This window comes from Gymnoscopelus braueri (genome assembly GCF_963280865.1).
Source record: "Gymnoscopelus braueri genome assembly, chromosome: 9".
Lineage (NCBI taxonomy): Eukaryota > Metazoa > Chordata > Actinopteri > Myctophiformes > Myctophidae > Gymnoscopelus > Gymnoscopelus braueri.
This window is the reverse complement of record NC_137610.1, coordinates 41116271-41133822: the sequence shown is the minus strand read 5'-3', so window position 1 is coordinate 41133822 and position 17552 is coordinate 41116271. Positions and strand designations below refer to the sequence as shown.

The following is a 17552-nucleotide window of genomic DNA, read 5'->3' as shown; positions in this document are numbered from 1 at the left end:
CTGCCATGTCACAGCCACAATGTGACAGAAAATCACTATGTTAGAAATGACCTCAGGTCAATCTTATCACAATTGTTATTTGTATGTTTCCAATTTATGGAGGTGCCATTTCGATGAGAGTTGAATAAAAACATACCTCCTGGGATTACAATATCAAATGAGATGTATGGTCTATACCAGGGGTCTTCAACGTTTTCAGGCCACGGACCCCAAAACTGATGGGGAGATGGAGCAGGGACCCCCTACCTCAGGGATATTCAACTAGATTAGGCAGGGGGCCACAATTGTAAAATGACTTGAAGTCAGGGGCCACAAGACCGTGATAACAAAACCGTTTGTTGTGTGCTATATAGGTCCGATAGGACAAAATAATGGACACACTATGTCCATTATGGTAACTTATTAGGGCCTGCTTCATACTGCATTCATGCATTTTGATGTTTGATAGGAACATCTGTGTCAGTTCTTGGTGCACAGGCTAAGATTGATATTAAGAAAATAGGAAGTAGATATTTCAGTGTGCCTGGTGCCACGGGTCCCTGGCATAGAAGCCTCTCGTATTAATGAAAGTTTTTTTCATTCGTTTTGAGCACCCAGGTGATAAGAGCACACGCTCTTATGTGTTTGAAGTGGATGAAGATGGAGAAGCAAAGAAATGATTCTCCTTATGCATCCATTAGCGTGTATGCGTTAGTTTTGTGTGGACTTTGTCCAGCTTCCATCTTCTCCATCTTCATCCACTTCAAACACATCATATGAGCTTGTGCTCTTATTACCCAGGTGCTCAAAAGTAATGAAAAAACCTTTCATTCATACGAGACGCTTCCACGACAACCAAAATTCAAAATGTTCATCCTGTACAACAAACCATCTAGTAAAAATTCTTTGCATTTAATTATACGTTGGAACATGGAATATGTTCCAGGGACCACAAGAAAGCTCCGCTTTGGCCGGATTTGGCCCGCGGGCCACCAGTTGATTAACACTGCCCTACCTCGTAGGGTGGGGGGGGCTACAACATATATTGTATAATTATGTATAAAATTGTGTTTCATATGTATAAACAGACCATGTTATTGTGCATTCAATACTAAGCTATTAAAATAATACAGATTAATATATTCATGCTTTAAAAAAAAACATTGAGTTTGAACAGTGAGTAGGGTGTCAGTACCAATGCCATTTATAAACATACCTTATTAACTGAGAACCAATGTCAATACTATCAACAATCTGTCAATTGCACAATAATCATGTATAGAAGCTATTAAAATGGACAGAATCATGATTTATTTTAAACATAAATATTTAAAGACAAATGGAAATTTTTGAAAAAATAAGATATAAAAAATGTTTTATAATAATTATTTTTAAATCTAATCTAACAACAATTCCGCGGACCCCCTAGGGGTCGCGGACCCCCTGTTGAAGACCTCTGGTCTATACATTGTCATAAAATGCCTTTGACCAAACATAACAATATACAAACAATCTTTATTACATATGTGCATTTAATTTCTGTTACATCCTTGTGGATTTTGATTTATGTCCCAAGTGGACCACAAGACCGGTGCTTATTTGATTGTTTATATGTAAATAACAGACGTTGCAAGTTGGGAATGCATACCCACCCTGTTATGCAGTACTAACCATCTGTCTGTGTCCCTTTTGTGCCCATATACGGAGATCTCTGTATAGGTCCGTCCATGTCCTTTTTAATCTCCTTTTATGCCCATATATGGAGATCCCTGATGTTATCAGTATATGGCCATATATGGGCATATCGGGGGATCGGCGGTTCTGGAAAGTCCTTGTGCGGTGGTAAACGTCTGTGGAGAATGTCTGAAGAGTGCAAACTGACTACAGAAAGTGGACTGACTAATCAAATGGCAGGTGTGGGGAATTTCAATTAATTGATAACCGCCTATCCAAACGACTCAACTCCATGCACTCAACTCCCTCGGGTCATCTGCGATGTGTGTGCCGAAATTGAAGTTGGTCGGTCGAACGGTTATCGAGATATGTGAACTAGACATACGTACAGAGATTCTGTGCATTTATTGTAAGATGTTATACAATTTAGTGACTTGCTAGAGAATTAAGAAATTCTAAATTAAGTGATTGAAACATTTAGATAACAATTACAACAGATAATAGGTTTCAATGATAGCATTGATGATCCATCAATGCTTTAAATAGGTGTATAAATAACTTCTGATATTGTGTTGCCTCCCAATATAAGCGGTTATCTGGAATGATTATTTTTTTATATTTACTTGTTAGAAAAATTGGCAAAAACTAGTCCAGATTATTGTGGGAAAATGTGTATCAGTCTACACAGTGATATTTGAACAATAAGGTTTAAAGGGAATGTTGGGTTGCATGAGTCAGGAAATAATAAGCTTCAGTGTACAAATACTTTTTATTTCACCACATACTGTACATGTATAGTTTTTCAGTCCTCTTAAGAAATGTCGACCATCATGTTTACACTCAGTTTGTCACTGAGCTGTGGATTCTTTAAGTAACAAGATGTACTCACATCTCAATCTTATTGTATGTCTGGGCTGTGCCAGTGAGCTACTTGTGTCGTTCTGCTATCTTGCTCTGCACTAGTAAAGTAGCTGTGACTGTTGAAAGAAGATTGTGTTTGTAATCACAAACACTACAAACCTTTAAACTAGGCGTTGTAAGTGTGAAATTGATGCAGAAGATTAAGCAACTGCAAATTTCCATAATATTGTAAGTGAAATTGAGCAACCTGGGCTATTTCACCTAAAATAATCAGAAACAGTTTCAGTTGGACAAGACTGTACAGGAGCAACAGAGATTGTTTCCAGACAACCGATCATTGTTCTTCAAGCACAAGCTGAGCTTACAATTGGCTAGCTCGTTGTTAGGCCAACTAGCCAACCAATTCTGTAACTTCATCAGTCTGTCAGTTCATGTGTATAAGGGTGGCCCCTATAGGTCACCAGACATTCTTCTCCACAACCCATAACAAATTAAAACTGACAAAAACTTTACCCTTCAGTTTTTCTAAGCAACATGAACATTTTTTTTTTTTTTTAATATAAACAAGTGAGACCAATAGGATAAATGTTTGCCAAATTGAGTTTGGAGTAAAGAATCCTTAAGAGCTATAACAGTGGTATAAAACAATGTTGTTGTTTTTTAACTTACAAGAAAATGCAAAACATAATTACACAGATTTCATAGCTGTAAACATACATTTCAGTCACACTGGCACATGATTCATTTGTAAACCAATACACTTTAAAAAAAAAGGAACAACACTCAACAATATAGAGTTGGACGGATTTCTTTCATAGCTGCTAAACAGTTACTACCACTCATCATAAGAGCTTTTTACTAAGCAAGCAAAACCATAGATATAAAATAGTATAGATAGGTCATAAGGTCATAAGCACCCTACTTACGTGTCCACAGCCATCTACTTTTCTGGGGAACCCATTGAGGCTGGATATAGGGAACTGCATGAAACTCAGAACAATTCTGCATCAAAAAAACGTTTCACAGAGCAGAAATAATTAAGTCTTCTTTCGTGTTTGACATGGAAGCACAGCATTGCTATTAATGTAAATGTCCATTCTATATTTCATTTCTACGGTATAGCTAAAACAGAGGTGGCATGAACATTCATTGACAGATTCACATGAAGGATTCCAAGAGAATTTTAACACACTGTCCATGTGCTAGAGCCCAGACTCGGCTCAAGAGGAACTTCTAGACCCCAGTCTCCTTCCTCATTAGCGAGCTGCGGAACTTCTTCTCCAGCCTGGTGCTGGAGCGTGCCCGGGGGCCGAGTTTAGAGATGGAGACATGAGGGCAGTTCTCGTCGGTTTCTTCATCACAGACGCTGTCTGAGACTGTGGAGGAGCGCCGCTCATCTCTGATGACTCCCTGGTGCGGGGCCATGGCGCTGCGCAGGCAGTTGAGCCACTGCTGTCTGTGGTAAACGTCGTTGACCTGCAGGGTGTGGGACTGGCCGTGGGATGGATCCACGGAGCTCACACGGAATATGTTCTTAGCTGCAAGAAGAGTGACATGGTGAATGAAAAAGGCTCTCCATTAGTAATTGCTAAATACAATTACTAATGCAAATAAAAACTATTACTATACTATACAAATGTCCTACTACACCCTTATTGTAAAGAAAATGTAATGTTTCATAATTGACCACCTCTGGACAAAGACATGGCTCGATAGAGATCAATGGGGAATATAAAGGTTTCATAGAGCAGGAGGTGAGCAAAACAAAATACAAATATTGTCTTGAAATGTTGAAGTGACAGGCCTCTCAATTGGGAAAGTAAGATATGGATAAACTGAGAGACACCTGACTAGAGGTCGTAATGTCTTGTTATCGACTAAAAGTCTCGAGTCTGGTGTCCATTTAAATTACACGATAATCAGAGCTTACCATCTGGCTCGTTAGTTAAAAACCTGGCCAGACCAACATTATGGACTAATTGGACATCCTATCCTAAGCTTTGTGTCGCCTGGTTAGTGTCCCTGAGCAAGACACTTGAGGACTGATTATACTTGCCATCTCTACATAGGTGCAAGGTTCTGCGGACATGAATGCATTCAAGAGCAACACAGGCAGCTGAGGATGACTGGGTAGCGAGGCACTGTGGCAATCAGAAGGTTGCAGTCTACAGTATGTGTCGAAGTGTCCCTGAGCAAGACACTGTCCTAACCTTGAGCATGTCATGTTGGTGCATTGGTTGGGAAGACAACAGCCAAAAGGTTTCAATGCAACGTTCTCTTTATTTTCCATGACCACACAGTTTGCCATGCTTTTGTTGTAATGATGTGGTAGACAGCCACAAGGAAACAAACAAAACGCTCCCCTGTGCGTTCACTCCAAACAAGCAGGGTTGAACTTGCAGAGAAATAATTTCCACTCAGGGATCACACCAAATTATCCTTACTCTATGCCTGGTGTATCACGGCTCTAAGGTATAGACTCAACCTACCTTTCTCCCCGTTGGTGAAAGCTCCTCTGAAGGAACCACCCATGCGGATTTCCCCGTCCTGGAGTTCTTCCAGTGCCAAGTCCCGGACTGGGATGGGTTGCCGATAGACCTGGAAACAGCTCCTCTCGTTGCGAGTCACCGGTCGTGCCAGAACCAAAAGTTCGGAGAACAGGAACACGTGCAGTTTCTAAAATACAACATGAAAACCAAGCGTGAAGTTCATTAACAGAGGAAAATGTTTACTTGTACTTTTGCAGCTAAGATTATTGTGTGTGTTTAAGTGATGCTGCGTGCCCCAAGCATAAATCAGGCTTAAGAGTGAGATTCTCACCGAGCCACTCTTGTTCCGCAGCTCTCCATGACATAGAAGACTCTTGCAGTCGTCTATGAGTGGGTCTCTCTGCTTATCGTCTAGGTACTCCAACTTGTCAATATAGTACTGGCACTCCGATTCCCCTTTCCTCAAGTTGATGTCAGTCAGAATTCCCTGGATTATGGTAATCTGAATGACCACATATATTTGGTTATTTTATAAAAAGGTACAAAAGATTACCAGTAGAATGTATCACAATTACAAGGACCAAGCAGTAATTATTTAGTTATCTATTGCCATGTCATGTCTCACTGACATTATGCATGCAACACCACTATATATGCAATAACTTAACATACAGCTCTTTCCAGATTGGGTACATCCGGGTGATCGGGTGACGTGTGTCTGAGGATCTCTCGGAGTAACAGCGGGTATTTAACCAGGCGTGAGCGGGGAATGTCCAAGAAGCTCCAGAGGTCCAGTTTCCTGCTGAAGGGTGACTCAAGACAACGCTGCAGGAAGTCCTGGACCCGTCTGTCCTGCTTCTTCTGGTCCAGAAGGGCTTTGGCTGCCAGCTGATTGCTGCAGTACTCTTTGTAAGCATTCAAGCCAGGCAACTGAGAAAGACACAACGCTTTGTTCAGACTGCAGGCAAACCTGATTTGATTATCAAATATGGTCTTTAGGATGGAGTGTCCACACTGCAACTTGATCAGATCAGATGTGTGTATTCAGTCTTCGTCGACCTATCTGCATTGGTTGCTGTGTTAACGATGTAAAGACATATGCTTAATTATATGTGCTGTCGTTTGATGACGTAGCCTCCGGGAAATAGCCCATTTACAAGCTCACAACGGTTTGCGTTGTGAACTTTTAGATCGGCTATTTTTGGCAAGCAACACTGGGATACAAACAAAGTATAAATCAGACTTTAGTGTCAGAGTGTCCACTCCAGACTGAGACACATCTTTAGTATCACATTTCAAACTACCTAGGAAAGTGGGTTTTTGCAGTTCAGTCGTAACAATTACAACCATGACCTTTCACATGATGCGATGTGTCCAGTAAGCTGCACTGTGTAGCATCAGTTCTAATAGTTTTGTCATCCCAATAAAGACATTTCTATCATAAATAGCAAGGCATGTGTTTGTGTGCTGTGACTGCTGTCATACATACCCAGTCTATCACAATCTGTCCGATCTGACCTACTGTTCCATCTAGGCCAGTGCCTTTGGTGAGCTTCATCAATAGTTCTGCAGAGACAAAACCATCTCATTAGAAGAACAAACATCGTATTTGTCATGGAACACACAGGTTAAAAGTTGTCTTTTAGCATATAACTCCGACACACACAGTTCCATACACATTTATTCTGGTGCAATAAATAACTTTTATACTGATGCAAAATTATATTTATCCTTACATTTATTATAGCTATATGAACAGAAAATGTCTGCGTCTCCTGTGGCTCACCAGTTACAGAAGGTTTCTGAGCATGGTTACAGCACTAGAAGAGCTGCCTCTGGTCACACAGTACCCCCAGCTCCAAGAACAATTTCTCTCAAACATAACGTCATATACAGGTCGATGGCACTCTGGAATTCTCATGGAATTCTCTGCTTAAAAATATTGTATCTGCTGTCAGTAACAAATTTACTTTCAAAAAGCATGACAAATATCTTACCACAAACTTTCATTTGTGTATTTGTTTTTTTCCAGGCCTTAATGTTATTGTATTTTATCTACCTTACTTAGCATTTTAAAACCGTATTGATACTTTTAGTGGTTGATTGTTCTACCACGGTTATGTTTCTTTGTTTTGTTTGTTCTAGATGTTCTTAATTTTTTTTGTGTTAGTGTTTCAAATGTTATGGTGTTTTATACATTGACAATAAAAGGCTTTCTTTTCTAGTCTATATTTAATTCATCACAAGAGGTCACTCAGGTCAGAGAACTTTGGAAGAGTTGGTAGGCACTATAGAATAGATATAGTATCAGCCACCCACCAGTGACCAGTCAACAGCTGGAATACACCCTCCTGTCTATGCTGGGGATCGAACCAGCAACATTTAACCACTTAAGTCCTATAAACAATGTCATACGGCAAACAGTGAATGGCATGATGCAACGCGTTGTGACCTTGTAGATATGCTTTTTTCAAATATCCAGTACCCCAAAAACCTAATGACTTAGCCAGTTTAAAGCGGTTAAATGACTGGCTGCCCTCCCTACATGAGAACTAGAAAAACGGCTAACAGGTTTAACAGTGACTGCAAGTGTGAGTGGTAATGGCTTACCCTCATGCATAGGGATGTACGCATCCAGGTCCCCGAAGATATGAGTCAGTTCCTCCTCAGTCAAAATAGAAAGCTTCAACATGGGATCATGATATGCCTAAATTCCCACAAAACACAAGTGAGAGAGTTAGTTATCAAAGCACAGAGTAAATGTTTCAATTCTGTATGAGCATTAAAATAATATTCAGCACCTTTCGTGCGAGCTGGAGGTCTTCAATGAGATCCTGCTCTCCCCTGTAAAGTTCATGAATGGCCTGGAGAGAATGCACAAAAACGTCAACCACAGCATGATAAGGTTTGCTCTCTGTATTTTTAAACCGGCTGAGCACTCATTACCTCTTGTCTCTTGATCTCTTTTAGGGAGAACGTGTTTTTCTGATGGACGTCCATCGTCTCAGACCACAGTGTGCTATTTCTTCGTTTGGTGGGGGTGGGGCCTGCTGCCTTGCTGTTGTGTTTGAGAGACAGTCCTGGTGACTTGTTATCACCGCGCTGCGCCATTGACTAAGGGACATAATTAAAAAGGTTCCGTTATGAACAGGAAGAAATTGGAAGAAGTTGCATTAGTTGATGTCGGCATTGGATAAATTAAGAGCCGGATCAGACAGGATGCGTTGTGTTTTCACAGTCCTTAGTCCTCTTTCTGTTTACACCAAAGTTCATTTTAAGGATTGGCACAGGCAATCTGCAAGCTGCTCTGCTTTGTGGACTGCACAAAAGGGTAGCGCATCCTGCAAAACACTGACCGTGGACGAGTCCATTTTGGGAGAAAAGTCATGTACCTGGATGGTCTGTCCAAACCGCCGAACTGCCCCATTCTTTGAGGGGGAGATCAGGTTGGCCAATGAGGACACTCTGGACAGTGGTCGTCCACGCTTGTGGTTAGGTTCCTGGAAGTAGAGAAAACAAACCTGTTTCAAACCCACTCATTGTACTTGAGTACTTGGGGACACTCAGTCCATGCTGAGGAACAAGCCCACTTCTATTCATTCCCCCATTACTTTTAGTCTCTTAGACAAATAGTAGGAGAGCCTTTCAATCTGATGGGAGATTATCCTGAGGTCATGAGACACACACACTTTCTCTCTCTCTCTCAGCTATCTGTTGCTAGGACTCATAAGGATTACACAAGGGTGTTCAAATGGATCTGTCGCTGAGACGGATGGGTTGGAATGACGCTCACCTTGAGGTCAAAGCTGGACAGACTGACTGTGTCATCATCCTTCTCCTTCCGTTTTCTTTTCTGCAGGGAAGCGACGATGCACATGCACAAGTTACTTTCACAAGTCCAATAAGCTGACAACAGATTTTGACATCTAAAATGAATGATCCCTATCATTATGCCTCTAAGAACCAAAGCGATAATAATTAAATACAAATAAAAAAAATGTATAGTGACATTAACAATATTTCCAGTCAGTGAGATGTGAATCATGGCCCGTTCAGCCTTATAATAACCACAATCTTATTTTCAAGCAATACAGAAATTGATAGTATGAAAGCGGTGGATCCTATAAGTCATAATAAATAACGTGCACAGTGGCAATTAATATTAACTCACTAGACTGAAGTCCCATGGTGTTCCTGGAGTCAGGAAGGTGAATGAGCTTCCTCTCTGCAGTGGGGGCCTACAGGAAAAGACGGAAAATAAGCAATTGTTGTAGATTATGAATTCTGTGTTTTGATACATCAAACAGCCATGCTCTCCTTTTCCCCTCATGTTTAATAGCAGGGAACACAGAAGTAGGGAAAAACATTTCCACCCTAAAGGGTGTGGTTGTAATGATGATATTAAACTTCAGATCATAGCATTTAAAAATAGGGAAACGGAAAGAGATTGTTATGGATGATGAAAATCTGAGTGACGCATGCATGAAGAATGGGTAAACAAAAAGTTATAGTGGCAAAACAAAGCGGTTGCAGTCAGAGAGTAACATAAGCGAGTGCATAGAAGGCAGGCTGAAATGATCAGCTATGCAAACTTCCACTAAAGCCTAATTTATACTTGGTTGCCCACTGTGTCATATACCGAAAATAGCAGATCTAAAACATGTCGCATTGCAACGCGTTGTTGTGAGCTTGTCGGTAAGCGACGCCAGTGATCAACTAAGTCAGGCTCCTTTACTGTACTCCCACTGTGTTTTCATTGTGCAAAAAAACGTTTATCAAAATGATAACATAATGGTATCGATGTCTTTTCTACAACAGATGTACAAGCTCCACTCCTTTGTTACAGCAAGCAAGCAGCCTCCCCGTCTTCAACGTAAATCATTATCAAGTAATTCTTTTTTTCCAACCTATTCACTTTCCTCTGTCTGTTTTTAAAATGCAAGTTAATTCCCAAATCTATCATTACAATACAACATCAGTCAATAATTTTCATCCTACCTTCTCTAAGACAACATTTAACCAATTTTCCATTAAATTCTGATGTCCACTTTGTTGGAACAGTTTACCGGGTCAGTAGCAAACAATTATATACATTATACAGTGTATATATATATATACACACACAGACATTATACAGTATAGATATACACATTATATATATATATATATATAAAATTTTGTCCAATTAAGCAATGCAGATAATCATATAAACACTCACTGCCGTGCGATTTTGTGTGTATATATATATATATATATATATATATATATATATATATATATATATATATATATATATATATTCACAATTTTATGTAATCGTTTCTTCTGCTTTATTTGTTGTCTTTATGTTGAATATTCCACATTAGGTGAGCAACCTGACAAGCCCTTATGGTTTGTTTGTTTTTGGCCACTCCTGCACAATTCTTCAGTCATTGTCAATATGTACTCAAGACTGTGACATTCTGCCTGATTCTTATTTCTATTTGACCATGCAGCTTATGAATATATTATTTGACATTGTGTCCGGTCATCTGACCCGTTTCCTTTGCTTCTCTCTCTATTCTTATCAGTGCAAAACATTGGGAGCTTGTACTTGTACGAATAATTTCACCTACACTTTTATTTAAAAAAATAAATAAAGGTAGGGTAAATGATATTTTTGGGTATTTTTTGTTAAAAAGGTTAAAGGAGAATTCCGGACAAATTAAGTGTTATCTTTGATGTCTCGTTACTCACCTACCGATGTGAAAAGTAGCGTTCTTTTTTTTCATATATTCCCCTGTCGTCATTTTTTAAACACCCTCCGTTGTTATAATGGGAGCCGCTGGGTTAGTGAAGTTCGTCTATTATAACCGACGCAAAGTTGTTTTTTTCACTACTAGTATTCATAGTAGAGTCTCATGATAGTCAAACATGCGTTGAAACTATCTGCGAGGCTGCCGTCAATGGCGAACGATTTAACACTGGTTGCTTGTTTCCAGATTCTGGCAACACGAGTTGCCAGGTTCTGGAAGAAACAAGCAACCAGTGTTAAATCGTTCGCCATTAACGGCAGGCTCGCAGGAATTTTCAGCGCATGTTTGACTATCATGAGACTCTACAATGAATCGTAGTAGAGAAAAAAATAACATTGCATCGGTTATAATAGACGAACTTCACTAACCCAGCGGCTCCCATTATAACAACGGAGGGTGTTTAAAAAATGACGACAGGGGAATATATGAAAAAAAAGAACGCTACTTTTCACATCGGTAGGTGAGTAACGAGACATCAAAGATAACACTTAATTTGTCCGGAATTCTCCTTTAAAGTACTATATTCTGATAGTAATAATTGCTACAGAGCGTTTGTTTGGTCACGGGTTTCTGCAGCTCTTTAGTAAACAGAATACAGTACATTTTCAGGTAGGTGACACATTTTAAGCCAATCAGGAAAGAGCACTGAAAATGCATGTTCTGTTTAATAAAGAGCTGGAGAGACATGGGAGACTCCGTTTACTAACAAACACTAATACTATCAGAATATAGAGCTATTTAACACTTAGTTTGACCAAAGTAAATCACTTACCCTTAAATTAACATTATTATTTTGTAAACATATTTAAATGAAACGTAACTGCACCCAAAAAAAGGACAAAAACAAGGTGTAGAAGTTGTAGAACATATACCCCTCAAAACTGACTGGACAACTAATGGCTAATGGATACAGGATAGGTGGGCACTCGGGAGATCTGGGCACCTCAATGTAAAATTGGCTATTTTGTCCAAAATGTATTAAAAAAAATATTAGAAAAAAAGGTAAAAGTAATGTAAAGTATTTATGATGTGAACATGCACGGTACATCATTATCAGACTTAATTTTATCCTTCAGCTTCTTGTTTATGCCCCAAAATGACTGGATATACAGGTTTCGTAGCAATTTGTAGCAATTGAAGAAATGTTAGACCTTAATTAAGCATGTATACTTTACTTAAGACTATTTTTCAAACATTAAATTTTTTAACATTTTGGACAAAATGGACAATTTTACATTGAGGTGCCCAGATGTCCATAGTAGTGCCCACCTATCCTGTTACTGGACAACTAATGTAGCATCATTGCTAGCAGGGGCCATCATAGCCTAGCCCTGCAGGCTGGAGGAATTGTATTTATTATTTTTATTTCAACACTGGGCAACGACGTAAATAATATCGCAAAACAATTTCACGACGGGCAATCAAAAATAACTCGTAACTTTAGTATTTAGTGTGATAATTATATTTACTTTTTGGAGTTCTTTCGGCTCGTTGTTTGTGGTGGTGATGACGGGGGCTCAGCCACAGCACTGATAACACTGCTAATGGACGCTGTCCTCGAGGACATTCGGCGAAGGCTCTGCCTTTTGTTACCGGTATGTTGATGTATTATACCGTCCTCCGTCCCGTCCATTTTAACCAAGCTTCCCGTGACAATTAAGCAGCGATAGCCGAGATAAAAGCGGTAGAAAAACGCATGTGAACCGGTCAGATGTGTGATTTATGACGGATAATACTACTGAGAATATCGATGACAACAACAGCAACGCAGAGAGACAATGATGATGACGGCGGAAGTTTGAATATGGCGGATTCTTGAAAAGCGGCCAATCAGGACAAGGCTCTTGGCAGTGTTGCCAGATTTTGAGAAAGAAACAAGCAGCCCCGTGTCATTGATGAAAACAAGCCCAAAAGAAGCAAGCTAATGAGCACTTAAACCTCAATAGCTCTAATAGCTGATCTACAAGCTCGCACAAGTAGATTTTTTCCCCCAAAAAATCTTGAAATAAAATGTGGAATATTTGGAAGACTTTTGAAACATTCTAACAACAAACATATTTTCAAAAACAAATACATATTAATTTGGGGGTCCATCCATGACATCAAAACATTTTAGAACCACTGGTTAAAATAATGTAAAACTTGTGAAGCAAGCCCAAATAAGCAACTACACTTTAGAAACAAGCCCAAATAAGCAACTACCCTTTAGATACAAGCCCAAAAAAACGCAACAATAGCAATTATTTACAAGAAACTTCACAGAAAAACAAGCCCAACGTCGCTTATAATAAGCGGACATGGCAACACTAGGCTCTGGGCACTTGTTGCTTGGATACCATAGGGTGGGAGGAACGAGTGTTAGCTGGGCCAAAAAAACAGCAGATCTACAAGCTAACAACGTGTCGCGATGCTACACGTTGTTAGCTTGTAGATCTGTAGTTTTTTTGGCCCAGCGATATCTCTACTCAAGTCAGGTCACAGTCTGGTCACCGTCACTGTACGGTGGGCGGGGTTGTAAACCGAGATAAAAATTATGAATGGTTTACTTTGTTAATAAATAACATGCTTTCACCACACTGTAGACCACCCATGACCCATACAATATTTTCAGCACGAATCCGTTGATAAAGTGATTGTTAGGGACAGGTCGATTTTTAAAGAAGTGTATCCCTGGAGAAAATGTATGTGCCCTGATCTAAAATGCCATGACCCTCCATTTGACAAAAAAAAAAAAATCAATGACCCTCCCCAAGTGATAAAAAAAAAAAGATTAACCCTCCCCAGGAGTGTCACGATATATTGTCTCACGATATACCCTATCGTAATATTAAAATGTGACGATAGGTATTGTCATGATGTCATACTGTATCTTAAATATTTTTTAAATAAATTTTTTATTTAAAAACCCTCCCCATCAAATACAACAACATGACAGTGACAGTGCAGTCATACAGTGACTACAATGTTGCCTACATAAAACAAATTAGGCTATCAATTATGGCCTGATGATTCTGGTTTTACTTGTGGAGCTGGGCTGGTACTTATACACAACTGTCCATATAGCTCCAAATTAGTCACATGCACAGAATCACTCCAAATGATTATGAATATCCACTTATAAATTGGTCATTGTAACCTATCTGGTGTATGGAATTCTATGAGCAACAATAACACACTTAAAGGAGGATATCTCTGTGTTGGAAATTGGGATCATGCATCTCTCCAATATGCCTAATAGTCCATGAGCCAGGGGGGTTGGTCATTATCATCTGAGGGGAATAATGCTCATAGTGATTTTTGTCAAGGTATGCATGTCTAGAGTTAGAAAATATGTGATAGCCTTTCACCAATAGTAGCTTTATGGGTGCTATCATGCATTTTATTTTATAAAACTATGCGTCAATATATGAAAACATACTACTTAACCCCCCCCCCCCCCAAAAAAAAGAAAATACAAAAGGTTTTTCAATTGGTTCCGGTACCTCTAGGCATGCTTAAGAACATACAAAATAATCTAGGAAATTATATGTCTCGTAAATCCATCATTTTCAAGATGGTGTCCAATATGGCTGCCAGGAGCTTAAATGGCTTTATAATATAGTCCATACCCGGTGAAGTGCACAGGCGAAAGTAGTTGCAAACGTGGGGTTCAAGGAATGTGGCTGAATCAGTGAAATTACCATCAGTTATTAGTTATTGCCAAATCAAAGATGGTGTCCATCCCAAGGTGATGTTCCATTGTACTAAATTATGATAAAAACAACAAACTGTATTGTAGTTTTATGAGTGAATCTGTGAACTTATGGTGATTCATATATGACCTACTTGCCGGTCAGTCTTTCGCCTATGTGCTAAAGGTCAGGTCAAGGTCTCTCTCGCACCTTATCATCCAACCAGTGTCCAAGCAGGCAGCAGATATATATATATGGTCACTGGTTGACATGTACAGTATTCACCTCACGATTGACATGGAGCCGTTTGTTGACACCTTGCAGGTATGCTGGAATCAGCCAGAACAGCTCTATAATATAATTGTGCATCCTGGTGGGATGCATGTTATACAGTCATTCCTCAGCTGCATTGCAAAACGAATGCAAGGTTCAGCACTGGAAATGCATATGGTTGCAGCATATGGGGGGCTGACAGGCAAGTTCAGTGGTAAGTCCTGAGTGTATCAGCAGCACTCTTGAAGTGATTTCTATCAAATGGGCCAAAGACATTTGAAGAGATACAGCAGTGGCCTACCTGGACACTGCGCATCTCCATCCTACTGGCTGACAGTGGGTAGACAACTTCATTCGTCCTACACTTTACACCCACCAGTTTGAATGTGCAGGGAGACACATTGACATTAACTTGTCACCTTTTCTCTCATGACGCACATGATGAAGTACTTCTTCCGTGCTGACCATGTGCAGTATAGTTGATATCTAACCCAGTGCCTGGTCCCGACCCCCAGTTTGGGAACCACTATAGGACACAGCAATGGTCATATTCCATTATGATAACTTATTAGGGCTTGCTTCATTTGATGTTTGAAAGGATCATTTCTGTGCCCGTCCTTTATAGTGCACAGGCTTTGATTTGGATATTGAAAAAATAGGAATTAGATATTTCAGTGTTCTGTGCATGCAGCTAGGTCGCTCCGTCCCTGCCATGGAAACGTCTTTGTGAGAAGAAAAGTGAAAGCAGGCTGGCGAGGTGAAGATTATTTTTTTGAGCATCCCGCTGATGATAAGGGCACAAGCTCTAACAATGATCCAATCAGTTCAGAATTAGACCATCATTCATCCCAGCTATTGAGGATGAATGAATCATACTGTATAAAACTAGCTAATGGATGCAGAAGAATAATTCTTTCTTTGGTGTAATGGCGTAATGGTGAAAGTACATAATGTGAGCTGCTTGAACACTGTGATCCAAGTGATTTTCTTATGGGTGACTTTTGAGTTTTACTGGAGTAAAATATCTTTCAAGTAAGATATCTGTACCTTTACTCAAGTATGGTCTTCAAGTACTTTATACACCAATACTACTAACAACTGTACATGTTTAAGGCTGTGATGCTGACAGATTCTCACTTACACTTCATAACGTTTTACGGCTAAACAGTTAACTATGAACTATTTTTCTCACAGTCTTCTGGCCACCAATTCTAGTCATTTTCTAGCTATGGTCCCCTGCCTAATCGAGTTACCCCAGACGTGCTACAACAACAAGCAGCACAGTAGTATATTAGGAAATACATAACGTCCAGAGTGGTGGATGGTCTCCATAATTTACTCACCAAATATTAGATTTACCCACATTTGGGTTCCTGTAGCAGTGCCTTGACTGCAAATACTGCAGTGTGGGTGTTAATTTGGGACCCTGAGTGAGTCACTAACATTTCTCCATTCTAAATAGTAGCCTAGTATACATTTTATTCTTATCTAAATGGATCTTTAGGTAATTTACAAAGGAAACCTTTGTGTTCCATCTTTCATGAAAACCAGAAGTACATCTTACTGTATGTCATAATTATATAGTCACTATGTTGTCACTGCCTGTAATAGAAAAAAAGATAGATATGCTAATTTTAACAACCTTACTGAACAATATATAGTCTGAGCTTTATCCCAGCCATTTTTAAAAGAGAGAGGGTCAATAATAAAAGAGAACTATCAGTTTGAAGTAGAATGCTTCATTCTGATTTTGAAAACTGTGTTTTGGCATGAGTGATAACACACAGAAAGCTACCACCAATGCAAGGTTATCACATTTTTCCTATCACTAGGGGTGTATACCTACCCAAAAAACACTATGAGAATTATTCCCCTCAGATGATACTGATGACCCCATATTTGGGGTCCTGGCTCACGGACTATAACGCCTGTTGAAGTTTTGCTCAATTGTTCAACCACCATTGTTAAGACGCTGAATAGATTTGACTGGGTCATTCACACTGGCTTGTGCGTTGATGGCTTGTTAACGACCGTCATTGATTCTAAATAGACCAAGATGTTACTTGATTTGAATCATTTGTATCCTTTGAAATAGAGAGGGGTCATTGACCACTGTTCTGCTGTACAAAAAAGGTATATAAAAAACGGACTATTTTATTAATTCAACATTGCATGACCCTCCATTGGATTCAAAGTAAAATTACCTGACCCTCCCTTGGACCAAAATTAGAAAGGCATGACCCTCCCCTATTTTCCTCCAGGGACCCCCTTTTGTAAATTTCAACTGGTCCCTTAGTTCTCTTGGTTGGTGCGCTTATTTTTTTATATTTTGTGCAAATATGATATGATGCCATGTTTGACTGATGAAGTGATGTAGGTCATGAAAAAGTCTTTGCCATTTATTAGAACATCTCCCAAAGGTATTGTTGTATTTTCCTGTAGAAAATAGCCTAATTGCTGAGATAAAAAAGATTCTCTTTTCTTATAAGCCCAGATCAAGTCAATATTAATAGCCTACTGATAAACTAACATACCAGGCCAGCTTTAGTGGCCTGGTGATTGTGAGGTCAGGGTCAATCCCTGGCCAAGTACTAGCCTATACCAAAGACTACAAAAATGGTAGCCTACCCAATGCTTCCATGCCTGGTACTCTGCATCAAGTCCCTTTGACATACTACTACCATCATGTTCTTGTTACTGGAATCAGGGCCACATGGCTTGAACTGTTGGTTCCCAAGACTTTATTATGTTGCGTTTCCATAGCCCACATAGCAGCCCAGCCAAGCATCACACCTCACCTCACCGCACCT

The 17552-nt window shown here is 39.6% G+C and overlaps 1 protein-coding gene across 1 annotated transcript; it reads right to left on the bottom strand.

Annotated features, from left to right (window-relative positions):
- Nucleotides 1-3282: 3282 nt before the first annotated feature.
- Nucleotides 3283-12573, bottom strand: LOC308091307 (neuroepithelial cell-transforming gene 1 protein-like). Its single transcript, XM_080436804.1, has 12 exons — nt 12268-12573; nt 9175-9241; nt 8797-8856; nt 8396-8503; nt 7950-8117; nt 7805-7867; nt 7614-7710; nt 6493-6569; nt 5676-5933; nt 5335-5505; nt 5004-5190; nt 3283-4052 (listed from the first exon to the last, which is right to left on the bottom strand). The coding sequence occupies exons 1-12, from the start codon at nt 12429-12431 to the stop codon at nt 3748-3750; spliced, it is 1725 nt and encodes a 574-aa protein (XP_080292930.1). The 5' UTR covers nt 12432-12573; the 3' UTR covers nt 3283-3747.
- Between the last annotated feature and the right edge of the window lie 4979 nt (nt 12574-17552).

Coding starts and splice junctions, on each gene's coding strand:
- LOC308091307 (XM_080436804.1), bottom strand. CDS start 12,431: ATGGACGGGACGGAGGACGGTATAATACATCAACATACCGGTAACAAA. Junction 6,570..7,613: donor GTACATCCCTATGCATGAGG/GTAAGCCATTAC, acceptor TTGTCTCTGCAG/AACTATTGATGAAGCTCACC. Junction 5,191..5,334: donor TGCGGAACAAGAGTGGCTCG/GTGAGAATCTCA, acceptor GTTGTATTTTAG/AAACTGCACGTGTTCCTGTT.